The sequence below is a fragment of the Pterocles gutturalis genome, unplaced genomic scaffold (assembly GCF_000699245.1).
Source record: "Pterocles gutturalis isolate BGI_N339 unplaced genomic scaffold, ASM69924v1 scaffold4545, whole genome shotgun sequence".
Taxonomy (NCBI): domain Eukaryota; kingdom Metazoa; phylum Chordata; class Aves; order Pterocliformes; family Pteroclidae; genus Pterocles; species Pterocles gutturalis.
This window is the reverse complement of record NW_010145649.1, coordinates 61,843-75,241: the sequence shown is the minus strand read 5'-3', so window position 1 is coordinate 75,241 and position 13,399 is coordinate 61,843. Positions and strand designations below refer to the sequence as shown.

Below are 13,399 nucleotides of genomic sequence, written 5' to 3'. Positions count from 1 at the left end.
TCTGGCTTCTGTTCTCCAGCCAGTTCCCTGGTCTCCCTCTCTTCTTTCTGTTTCTTTTCTTCAGATGGAAGGTACAAAGGAAGCTTTAGTTCTTTGTCTATAAATGTACTGATTTAGCTAGAACATAAGGAGTTTCATGCTGATGCGCCTTGAAACATGTTTTGCTGGATATTTGTTATTTTGTATTAGATGGCTGATAGAATTCCTGAGGAATGCCTCGAAAAATGCCTCAAGTTATAACTAGGGCTATGTTTCAGAGAAACAGTGTAGTAGAATCACTGCAGAAGATTTTGCTGACTGGTAAGTCAAAACCAGTGTTTTCATAGATTTGGGGTGTTTCCCTTCCCTCCTTCCCTCTCTCCTTCTTCCAATGTAAGCTGTATTTTGTAGCACTTCAGGAAGGAAGTAAATGTAATAGCTGTAGTCAGTTGTTTTGTTTTCTTTTAAGAAAATTAGGGAAGGTCAACGAATTTACAGAAGTCTGTAATTTGAATTCAGTGGTATAAGGTACCTCCCTTGGCTTGCTGATTTTAGAGTACTGTGGTCATGATATGCGAATGAGAACAAAACTGGATGTCTTTGTATGATGCTTAAGTAAATGAGACAAAGGCTATTCAGTGGTGAAAATAATTTTACAAAGAAATGTCATAATGACTTAACAGATGGGTGATTTTGGAGGCTCTTTTCCTTTCTTCAGTCATGCATCTTTCTTCCTTTAAGTAGCACCAGTTTTAGACTGTTTGTTCTTGGGCTGCTTTTCAGTTGGGTGTTTAATGATAAATAGGTTGTTATGATGTGGTGGAAAAAAAGAATGTCCCTGTAAAGCAAAAGCAAAAAAATAAAATTGTAGCTTTGATAACTATATTTGTTTCTTTTCTCTTCTCCTAGCTGTGTATGCCCAAAGGGCTGTCTTTCAGAACACAGGCAGATAACAGAGATCCACAGCTCCATTCGTTCATCATCACCAGAGAAGATGGCTCTCGTACGTACGGGTTTGTGCTCACGTTCTACGAGGAGGTTACAAGCAAGCAGATCTGCACAGCCATGCAAACGCTCTACCAGATGCACAATGCAGAGCAATACAGCAGCGTCTGTGCCTCCTCCTCATGCAGCATGGACTCCCTGGCCAGCAGCATCGATGAGGGAGACGCTACTTCCCTCACCAAGCTCCAGCGGTACAATTCCTACGACATCAGCAGAGACACGCTGTATGTCTCCAAATGCATATGCCTCATCACCCCTCTGCCCTTCATGCAAGCCTGCAAGAAGTTCCTGATCCAGCTCTATAAGGCAGTGACCTCCCAGCAGCCACCACCTCTGCCCCTGGAGAGCTACATCCATAACATCCTCTACGAGGTGCCCCTGCCACCCCCAGGGAGGTCGCTGAAGTTTTATGGGGTTTATGAGCCTATCATTTGCCAGAGACCTGGGCCCAACGAGCTGCCGCTCTCTGACTACCCGCTGAGGGAGGTCTTCGAGCTGCTGGGCCTGGAGAACCTGGTCCAGGTTTTCACCTGTGTTCTTCTGGAGATGCAGATCCTTCTGTACTCACAAGGTGGGAGCTTGTCTGGTGATGCACGTTGGGTCTGTTCCCAGCAGGCAGTTCCTGGGCAGCTGCAGTCACAGGAGCTAGTATAAAGCTGTTGATTTTTAGTGGATTTGTGAAATGTGGGAATGTAATGAAAAAACATGAGAGAAATGAGCCTGTCTTAATGAAAGCACTAAATAATTGTTTTCTCCAGGCAGTCTAGGTACCATTTGTTTAATTATGCATTGTATTTATCACTAGTGACAGCTAGCAATAGAATTCACTTAATTATTATCCTTACATTGCCCTTGATCATGCTGCAAGACAGCATGAAACTAATCCTATCTACTGCAAAAATTCCAGCAGAAAGTAATACATCTTGCAGAAAACACTCTTGCTACTTTTCTTTTTAGAATTTCAGCAGCATGTTGAAGTTTGGTGAGATTTCCTCCCTCCTGTATGATAGATATGCTCTGGTTAAAGCACTGAAAGATTTTTAGCACTTAGAGGCTGAAGTTTTAATGCTGGGTTGGAACTGAGTGGAGTTACAGGGCGTCCCTTTGTAGTCCTACTCGAGATATTTGGGAACTTTTCTGACAAGGGTGCTGGTATTTCTTTTTGAGGCACTTAAGACTGTAATTGGCAAAGGCTTGCTGCATTGACAGAATAGTGCAATTCACTGCTACGAGTTTTGGGAATCTTGACTTAGCGCTGGGCATGCTCTGAGGTTTTACAGCCCTATTACTGTTTCCTGTATGGTGTTGGTGGCTGTGAGCCTGGCCCTAGTGGTATCTGGGTACCCAAAAGGTACGTACTGCAACTGATGTAATGCACCAGAGCGCCTGAACAAGTCAAGTTCCAGTTTTATGCTGGCTTTCAGGGGCTTGTCCAGGCTTTTTGGAGATTCCTCTAAGTCTCACTGGATGCTTGTCCAAATTATTTGGGTTCCCAAATGGCTTCTGTGATGCTGACCCTAAATTAGTAAAATGTGCCTCAGGGAAAAAGTTCCGGGGGTGGTTTCATCAGACTGGAACGAACTGAAGCCAGGAGGTACACATACCTTTTAACAAAAAGAAAAGATGCTGAATACCTAGACTTCTCAAGAGATACGGTTCAAGCAACATCTTGAAAATCAGACAGCTTGAAATAAGGAGGAGAGAGACGATGGGAAGTGGTTTAAAATGAGTACGGGTAATGAACCTTTAGGATCCAGAAGTGAACGCTTGGGTTTGTCATCTCAAATAAAAGGTCAGTAAGTGTGTAGTAGTAATACTAATGGATAAATGACTGAGAAAGGGGAAAAAGGTTTAGGGAGGTAGAAGGAAGGTAGTTCTTCTGCAAATGACTGAATTCAAAGGATTGCTGGTTTTTTGCAGAGTACTTCTCCACATGGACTCCAGTGGTTTGCTGTCAAGAAACGAAACTGAAGGGCTTTATCTGCTCTTGGTTTGAAGTGTGAACAGAAATCCTGCTGTTAGTTTTGATTAGGCTGCTTTTCCCCTCCCTTCTGCTTCTGTGTGTGTGTGTGCTTACACCTTTCTTCCTTGGTTTGAATCTTGCTGCCTTTGCTACTTGACACTGGGGTTCAACATTGAGCAGCAACACCACTGAGATGCCTCACCATCTCTGTTCGTCATTCCCATCCTGGTCCCTGCTTATAGACTCACTGAAAACTGAGCCTTTTTTTTTTTTTTCCTGTAAACTAGTAGCATTAGGAAAAAGTCAGCTTGTCAGATTATATTTTAATATATTCTGTGCAGACGGAGAGCAACCTACATATCCATTACTTTTGTAATAGTTCTTGAGAAAGATACAAAATATTCACTAAATAATTGTGACTCTATTTTCAATGCCACCAGAAGTTATATAAATAAATGTTTTTCTTCCAATTGCTGTCTTTAACTTAAGGGTTTATTTGTTTTGTTTGTTTTCACTGTGAGGTTTTTTTAAAGAAAACAGGGATAGTGAGAATTAATCCTTTCTGTTCTCCAAAATTCAGATCTTTTTTTTTCACCTCTTCCTCTATTATTGGTGAATCTATGGATGTCCTTGACATGACCTTTACTCAACTATGTGATATAGACACAACTTGATGGCGCATGGGGAAAAGCATACAGTTGCATTAGGGAAATCCAGTGATTATGCAAATAGCATCATAATGCTGGTTCCCAGAGGTGAGGAATGTGGAGTGCAGGTCAAGTGCAAAGCCTCAGTTTTGGCACATCCTGATAACTGAGTGCTTGGCTAATTGTGCACTGCAGCTTCTTTTAAATGTCAGTCTTGTGATTCCTGAAAGAGGAAAACAAAGCAGCTCTTTTCCTATTTGAGGTGTAACTAGGCTAGATACTACGGAAATCTCTCTAAGCTTGAGATCCATCATGGACAAACGCTTTCGTAACTCCCAATTTATTTCAAGGCAAAAGATGAAAAGAAGTTTTTGGCTTTTGTATTTCTTGTTCCAAAGTAATGAGTGAGAGAGTGTTTTTGCAAATTTGTCCTTCCTTCCCTTTTTGCTTTAAAGAGAATGGATTTGCTGGACTATGTTTCCAGTGGCCTGGCCTTGCTGCCACCTTCCCAAACTCAACAAGAGATTAGTAGAAGATGGTCTTGCATCCACAGGGTGCAATTTCAAGCAAGACAGAATCATGAACTGAAAGTCAGAATTTGCTGAACTTCCCACTGTGTGTGGGAAATGTAAGCTGACTTTTTTGTGGTTCTCCTAGCCCTGTTGGAAGGAAGCTTTTAATTCAAGCTTGCAGGAAAAAAAAAAAATGTTCTTCTTTTTAAGGAATAAAGACTTCTTTTGGAAAGTTGAGTGAAAAGGATAAATTCTTGCACAACGCTGACCATACAATGAGCCTGCTGTCAGTCCACTGAGAACCCAAAACGTCTTACTAAACATCTGTACACTAAAGGCAGTTTACTTTTAGCAGCCAAAAAAGAGCAGGAGGGACATGGAGACTGCAAACACCAGGAACAACTAGTCAAACAGCTTTAGTTCCAAACTTTATAGGCAAGCATGGGCAGGGGCTGCCTGGAGAAAACGTGGTGGTCAAGTGGAGTTGCACCTATTTGGTGATAACAGCAGCAAAGGGCTAGCGGTAGGGTTGCACAGAGAGTGTACTGGCTTTTCTGGACTGTTTTTTCTCTAGTGGACTAGGAGCTGATGATGAAAGAGTTTATTTTTAACCTTGTAGCTGAGGCATAATGAACAAAGGCATCCAACTAAATGAAGAGGTGAGGGTGTTGGATGACTTTACCCAGCTTGCCCTGAATGTGTTCCCAGCACGATAGGACAGTGTCTGGCACACTGGTGGGGACAGGACCAATAGGTAGCTGTTTGTACCATGGCTGCTACTGTCAGTTTTGGGTATCTAATTGCTCTGTTCATGGTGCTTTACGGGCGAGTGGTATCCCATCACTTGGGCAAATGATAGCAGACTGCAACTTCACTTTGCAGCTCTGGTGGTCAAGCAGAGGAGTGGAGAAACTGATAGAAAAGAATGATGAGCTAATTTTTTGAGCTCATTTTTTAAGTTCTTTCATTCCTAAACATTTTGGGAATTAATCCTCAATTTCTCTCATGTTTATAGTTTAAACTTTAAAGCAGCCTGGTGCTACAGAGCTCTCACTGTGGCTTTACAAACCACAGTTTGGGAACTGCTGGTGTGGATAATTGTGTCCTTCTGGGGCGAAAGCCACTGTGACCAAAGCATTTCGGTCTGAAGCTGTGAAACATCTGTGCAGCTTGGTGCTGTGGCAGCATTAGGGCAAAATGCAGAACAAGGTGAGGATAGCAGGGTAACTGGCAAAGACTTGTGCTTGTGCCTAAATGGCAAGGCTGAGAAGACAAGCCCTTACTGTTAATGGAGACGGCGTGGGCTTCCAGGGAGTTAATCAAAATCACTGTTGGTGGGTAGATGTAATAGACTGCTGTAAGCACCGACTTCGGCCTGCAGAGGTGATATAGAAAGCTGTACCTGAAAGCACTGGAAGCAGAACTCCTGTGGCTTCAGGTTACATCTTCCTGCATATAGAGAATACTTTTAAGTTTAAATAGAGCCAGATTTTAACATTGGGTCTTTGAAAACCAAGGAGAGGGATTAGATATTTTTTCCCCCAGAGTTCTTCAGGGTGCAGTCTTTGATTTGCAGCCTTATAGAACTTCATCCTCTAAAAATCAAAGACTGGATTATGATGTGTTCCTGTGACTTTCAAAGGAAGGATGTAAGAACTACCAGACTCCCAATAAAGCACAAAAAGCTGATATACAGAGTCATACTTCTTATCACTAAACAAGGCACACGGTGTAGCACATACGTAACTTTGTGTAAGCTTGGGGCTTACATTCATTTATTAAACACTCGCTGTTGTAATTTTATTATAGTTTATTTAATTGTGGAAATGAATACTCTTGCAAGTGCCCTTCATTTTATTCAGAGCACAGCTCTCCCATGTGACAGTGGATGTAAGAGTATTGTGAATGTCAGGCTTCCAGCAGTGTCGAAGTTAATAACACTCTGCCATAGCTTCTACAGTTTCCGAAGGATTGGTAACAAAATGCCACTGGCATGAGATGTCTGCTGGAGAACGATGAATAAAACTGTGGGCTCTGCGGAAACCTCGGCAATCTATTTTGTATGTCTGCCTTTCTAGGGATTTATACATGGGAGGGAACATGTGGATGAGAGAAAGATAAACTTCTTAGAGCTTAAGCTGTTTCTAGTCATTCTAATTTTGAGCATTTCCCAAGTTGTTTTTCAAAGGGCTTGAGTAATTGCTCCTCAAAGATTGAAATATCCTTTGCATTATTTTTTTTTCAGTCTTAGAAATTATAATACAAATGGCTATGCATATATATAGTCATTGCCTAGAAAAAGGTGGTGTCTAAAACATCTTCCTTACGAAGTCTGTTTTGGGGGAGATTTTAAAAAAACTAATATATTCATGATGTGTTTGCCTTTTAAAGCATTTTTAAACCAAATAGTTACATAGAAAACCTTTCCTCTCCTCTGCTCATTACTTAAGTAGTTGCACTCCACACTGGTATTCATCAAAACCAATGGGAAGCTATTGCAGAGCTAATGGCGAACAATTTACATCGGGACAAAATGTGTCTATGCTGCAAGAGAGATGCGAGGTTAAGGGCCTCACCAGCACCACAGTCAGAGGAGACTGCAGCGTGTGTTTCCCTGGAAAGGAGACAAGTAATTGGATAGAATAATCAAAGAATCAAATATACTCTTTATTTTTAGCTTTGGTGTAAAGACAAAACCATTTGTTAATTAAAAGTTGCTCCGTTTTGTTAGCCAAAGTCAATACAGCCTGAAAAGTCAAGTTTTTAAAGCAGCTGGAAACAAGGAGAAGCAGCTAGTACAGGTCTCTACAACATCCCCACTCTGGTTTGTATTCATAATGAAGTGTAGAGGGAGATTGGCAACTGCTGTTAACACTGTGCATGCACACACACACGCACACTCCACTACCTCTCCACCTTTTTGATTGGATCTTACGATTTTCCATTATAAAACATCTTTACCTTTTAAGAATGGGGGAGGAGAAGTTAAATTAGGCCTTTACATTCCAGCTATGGCAAATGCCAGATAAATAACACGGTAGTCAAAATTGGTCTTGAGCAAAATTGTTGCCTGCTGGAGCCTGTGCCCTCCCTGCTGCCCTGGCCCTGAGCCCCAGCCCACTGGGGAGGCTGCTCTGACCCAGCAGCCACGGGGACGAGCAAGGGGCTCCCTGTGTCAGGTGCATCTTCACATGTCCTGCTGCCACCTTGTTGGCTTTGTCACAAACTTTTGCCCTGCTCTTGGAGGCTTAACCATGCCAGTAACAAGAACTAGTTTAGGTTTTCCTGTGAATTAATTCTTAAGGTAGCTCTTAATCATAAACTAATTTATGCTGAACTACTGATGGCAGGCTGTGACACGGAAAAATTATATAAATGGAAATTTATTGAAGTGGAATTTTTTTTTTCCATTAAGTGTTTGCCAACAAGGGAAAATGAGAAAAATTGGCCTCAGTGAATGTCAGCCTTAGGATGTTTCCCTTGGGGCAGAGCTGACCCCCAGTCTGAGAGGTTCATTCTTAGTTCAGGCAATTAGATACAGGCTCGTCTTGATCATCCTGTTTAAGAAAATATGTATTTTCAGATTTGCATAAATGGCCGCTCTGCATTTATCTTGTAAGTCCTGTGCTGTGTCGCTCGCTGGTAAACCCACTCTTCTGTCGGGGGTAAAGGGCGTTAAGATGCCACGGGTCTTTTTCGCCAGGATGGTCTGCTGGTTACAGCCCTGCGTCACTGACCTGTCCCAAGTTCCCTGAAGGCAGCACTGGCACAAGGTGATTTCTATGGTGAATAAACATTTTTGGCATTGTGTCTTTTATGTGAACAGCTCCTGAAAAATCACCTGGTCTGGCTTGTCAGTCAGTGCAGCTGCCAGTATACAAACCAGATGAAAGATGGAAGCTTCCAGGGTGCTTTGAAGTCTGCAACACGTATATGTGTTGCTTCTGTGGAGCTATTGAGATCTGATTTAAAAACCTTTGCTTTCATAAACAATTTTTGTCTCAGATGTGAATTTCAGATTTCCTTTTTCATCTGTAGCATGCTATATATAACTGTTACAGTTCTGAAGATACTGAGCCACTAGACAGGTCTCATAACTGTCGTGTGCAATTCTGACTCTTGCTTAGAGCTCAAAGCAAAATATTTTTATTTTCCAGTTTTTTCCAATATGCCTAGCTTAGCTAATACATATCTTGTTACAAAAAGTAGCAGCTGAACATCAATTGCTTATAATATTTTGAGTGAAGAGGTAGAACATGGGAAAGCTATTAGTCGCAAGAATGGTTTTTTCCCTTTGAGAAGGTACTCTTTGAGAACATCATCTGATTATCATCTTCTGTGATACGTATTTAAATAGATGGCTTTGCAAAGCTGCGGTTATACTTTATGCATGTTCAAAAAGTAGTAGAGGAAAGGAATTGGTCTCCAGGTAACCCATCTTTTCAAATGCTTCAAGAGCTTTCAAATTGTATGTAAAGTCAGATTTAAAAAGGAAAAGAAAGAGGAAGAGCTGTCTATTTTTAAAGCATTGTACTGGATTTAGAAGATCCAGGCTGAGACTCCAGCTCTCCGATAGGCTTTCTACGTTACCTTTGGTAGGTTACTGGAACAGAGAGTTGGAAAACTGCCAAATTGTTCTTTCATCAGGAAGGCTGGGTGTGTTGAAACTGGTATAACAGTGTATTGATCACCGTAAGAGTGCTGTTTCTGGTTTGAATGAGTGTATGTGTGCTCTTACACGTGCCTTATACTCAAAAACCCCATGGTTGGGCATTTGATGACAAGGTCCCAGGAGAGATGACCTTCTGTTTGATTACAACCAAAGATTTGAACCTGTTTTGGAGGTAGTACCTGAACAAGGGAGGGCTTTAGCTCTTCTGGGCGTGGCGTAACATTGATGTCTCTTTCCCCTCTCAAAAGATCTTACTTTTGTTTTGCTGCAGCATGGGAAGGATTTTGAGATATCAGACTCCTTTGTAGCAGGAAAAGCAATTTTTATGTTGAGCTTTGTGAATTGCTTAACATCTCAGAGCTTCTATACCCAATCTGTAAAATGAAAGTAGAAGGATTATTTTGTTTTGTTTCCTCAGTCACTGCCTGCGTTTGAACTGTAAGCTCTTTGGGGTAAATCATGTGTACAAATTAAGAGATTTAACTTTGAACACAAATAATTTGCTGTAGTGGCTGTGCTCGATGGTGTTGCATGTCCTGGAGAAGGCAGGATAGTTCCCTGTCCCAAGAAGGCAAGGTGAGGGATGCAGATGTAGCTGACAAGCAAAAGAAATACTGTGCTGTAAACTATTATCACTTCGGGAGTGGGAAGAAATAAAAACTGAAAAGAAGAGAAAGATATAGTGATGCAAGTAGGAGAGATGAAGCAATCAGGTGGAAAGGAGATCCAGGGTAAGAGAAACAGAAAGCCAGAAGCCCATCGGCACACTGCAGGGAAGCATGTCTGCTGTTTGGGACATTCAGTAAGTCTCCAGACCTCCTGGGACCTTTCTTCAGTGTCCCGGACTGCGCAGTGAAGAGGAAGGAAGGCACTGCCCCAAGCTTAAGTTTCCACTGTCTGCTGCTTATTTCTGTATCCACGGATGATTTTGCACAGAATAGATCTTTGCTCCAGTGGCAGCACCTGCTGCTGTGGGCTGTCGCCATGGGCTGTGACTGCTTGTGCATTTAAAGCAGTCAGTAGCAGCCTTGTTGGCATCACAGGGCCTTTCACATGCATATACAGCGTGAGGTGGGTGATCCCTGAGAAGAGGAAGGGATTTATTTCACAGATCTCAGCAAATTGCCTTGGTTTGAGCTGCTTGTCACTCTGAGTCTGTGACCTTCTGTGGATATCGCCCAGACAGTGTTTTTACTTTTTGTATCTTCCAGATGATTCTTGATATCAGATGGGTGGGAAACAGGAATGCTGTGTCCTCACTCTGCTCAACAAACAGGCCTCTCTGAAAAGACACTTCCAAAAGGGGTGAATACTATCTAATCCCCTATTCTATCTCTAAAGGTTGGAGTAGGATCAGAGAATAGTTTTCCTACCTGGGCCAGTCATTCATAAAACAACAGGCAAAACTTGGCTTGCAGCTGGAGATTGTTATCCAAGTCTAGCAGTGATGGTGGGATAAGATCTGGAAACTCTCTCCCCCTTTACACAAGCACACACGGTTTGTGCAAACCCTTGTCTTCCCACCTGTTCTTTCCATCCTTCCTTTTTTTCTGTTTTGCCTTCCCTTTTTCTCTCTCTAGTTTGGGGAAATGGGGTAACCCCTTGTTTCCAGGTTGTCCTCAATAACCACATTAGCTTCCCTCAAAAGCTGATAGGTACAAGAATCCCTCCATCAAAAAAGACTTTATGCCTTGCAGGGTAGGTGTCTAACCTTGTACAGGCTTGAAAGTAACTAGGGTGTCCCAAGAAACATTTCGAGTTTGGTTTTTTAAAAAAATTATTTTTCTGGAAGAAGCTGGGAACTTTCTTCTCCTTAGTGAAAACTGCTGGGTATGTAAATTTTTATCTCTGCTAATTGCTAACATGCATTGCTAAATGGTAACAATTAGCCTAATAATTTGGTCATCACTAGTTTTTTTTTTAAAAAAAAACAGCTTTCCTCATAGTAAATTAGTTACAAAACTTGTGCTGGTGACCGTGTTAAATATTATCAGTAACATCAAAGAAAAGTGAGCATGCATTTCCAGAGTTGAATGCCCTTATCCAAAAAGATACTTGCAACTTGGATGTGCAGACCTGTTATTTCACATGGGTATGTAGATCAGAACAGACTTTGAAATAGTCTCATGCGAACTCAGACATGCTACCTTCTGTATTTGATTTTTCTTTTTTTTTTTAACCTGTAAAGCTTTCAGAGAAATGTTCTGAGACACTTAAGCTTCACCAGTAGGTGTTGTAAGTTGATCCTGTATAAGTGCTCCTCAACAAGACAGCCAATGGACGTGTATAACTATAAACCATTGCGTAAGGAAGGATTCATAAATAGCTGACCTGTAGCTGGGAATGATTTTAAGGTGTAACCTTGAAACTGACATGAATACATGAAAATAATTTTGAAGACTGAGTGACTGGCTATTAGTAAGACAAGATGAAAAATGGTTTTGCCCTACCGGCTGACTTTCTACAGATTGAGGCTGGTTTTCCACAGAGGGGTGTTAGCAAGAAGGATGGGTTATGCAATTTGTTGTTGTAATTTGCATATTTATTCAAGTGCATCTTCCCAGTGACCTCCTAATAGCAGAGCAGTGTCAGATGACAGTGCTTTTGCTGTCACTGAAGTCTGGCAAGGGTATCAGGCTGGCTTGTTCAGGAAATGGGAAGGGGCGGGCTGGGTTCCTGGCCATGCAAAAGCGGTCAGTGGGGCTATAGGAAAAAAACCCGTCTTCCGTGACACAAAAGCGGAGTGTTCATATGTATATCTTTAATTTCATGGAATAGGGCAGAGAGGCTAGGAGAGATGGACAGCAACCCAAGTGGTACCAAGAATCTGGGTCTGGCCCTGGTGAGAGTGAAAATCCTTTATTTGCTCAAGCCAAAGTTCATGAGACTTGCCTGGCACTGATGAGAGCCAGTTTGGGGTACAGCCATAGAGGAGACATCTCTTCTACCACTCTTGCTGCAAACAGTGAAGGAGCAGCTTTCACAAGGGACAGTTGGGGGCAACTGACTCCCCCTCTTGTCTGTGCCATGCACGGCCGGCAAGTTCAGAGTCACTTACAAACTTGCACTTTGGTGTTCCTGTCTTTAACCACTACTGTTAAATGAGATGCACTTCACAATAAGTTAAGATTCCTAAGGAATTGGGGTTTAAGTACTTCATGTTCTTAGAAATTTGGGGAAAGTTGTTATTAATGCAGAAGCTGCTGTAATATGGAGTAGAAGCAATCATCTCCTTTCATGTTCATCAGCAGCTTACAGGATCCAGGGGTCTTTACCTGTTTCCTGATGTATTGCCTGAAGTTTGAAATTTGCTGTAAGGATGACCATCTCTTTAAAACCAAAAACATGTGATTTGTTTGTTTATTTATTTATTTATTTTTTTAAAACTGTGTTCTCAAACTTAGATTCCCTTATTTATATCCATAAATAGGTTGTGGTATTGCATCATGCCAGCTGGAAATTTGAGAAATAATTTTCTCTTATCCAGATTTTGAAATATTCTTGCAGCTCAGCTGAATCGAAATAAAAATCAATTTAAAAAATAATGCATGATGTGTTTACTTCAACCAAAACATTGCAAAGCGATGAACTAGTGGATTAAATACAAATTTGGGAAAATAATGCAACATAAATACACTGGCTATACAGAATATTTTTGAGAACTAAATTTCTATTAGGCTTCTGTTTGAATTTTACTTAAAAGCAGTGCTTTTCAATACTTAGCAACTGTGAACTTCTGCTGGTATGTGGCCAAGGTGAGTCTTCTGGAAAGTCACTCAGCCATAGAAGTAGTAGCAAGTGGAGCAGGAGCAATCTTACTGCAATGTTTCCTTGAAGTTCACTATTTTTTCCTCCTTTTCACTTGTAAAAATGCATGCTTTTTATAGAATTAGAGTATTATTATCCTGTACTATAGAGAGAACTTTTGGTATCCTTTTAATAAATTAATTTAATGATGGAATAGATCTAGATAAGGTATGAATATTTATGCTCAGCAGTTTCTTCCTGGGGTTAATGAGTTTTGACAAATTAGATAATGTTTAAGGTTTTTAAGTACAGTCTTATTTTCAAAATAACATCTTACTCTATAAACATGGTTTCTGTCTTGTTTTGTCACTGATGTCCTTGCCAAACAGATTTCAAAAGTGAAACACAGAAAGATAATTCCCTGTCTCTCTTTGTCTAGATTATCAGCGTCTGATGACAGTGGCAGAGGGGATCACAACGCTGCTGTTCCCATTTCAGTGGCAGCACGTGTACGTCCCCATCCTTCCTGCCTCTCTCCTGCATTTTCTGGATGCTCCAGTTCCCTACCTGATGGGGCTGCAGTCCAAGGAGGGAACCGACCGCTCCAAGCTGGAGCTGCCTCAGGAGGTCAGTCTCTGCCTTTGGGGTTGCTACTCTGAAATGTGTTATTGATATTTGTGTGAAACCCTGCTGGAAAATGCCATGCCCAGTGTTAGGAGGCTTCTCTGGCACCGTGAAGACTATTTGCCAGGAGGAGTGAGGTGGTGGGAGAAGTCTCTGCAGCCCTTCTCTTGTCTATTTATGAATTTAATGAGCACTGCTAATTCCACTGACTTCTAAATGCTTCTTTTTCTGCTTCTTGCTGTGACACAAA

The 13,399-nt window shown here is 41.5% G+C and overlaps 1 protein-coding gene across 1 annotated transcript in view; it reads left to right on the top strand.

Moving 5' to 3' along the window:
- Positions 1-888: 888 nt before the first annotated feature.
- The window catches only part of DENND5B (DENN/MADD domain containing 5B), a gene marked incomplete at its 5' end in the record, with an annotated part of 53,199 nt that continues 40,688 nt past the window's right edge, over positions 889-13,399 (top strand). The window contains 2 exons of the mRNA XM_010085440.1: positions 889-1,555; positions 12,965-13,152. Coding sequence (XP_010083742.1) covers positions 889-1,555; positions 12,965-13,152 — 855 coding nt within the window. The remainder of the gene's footprint in view (positions 1,556-12,964; positions 13,153-13,399) is intronic.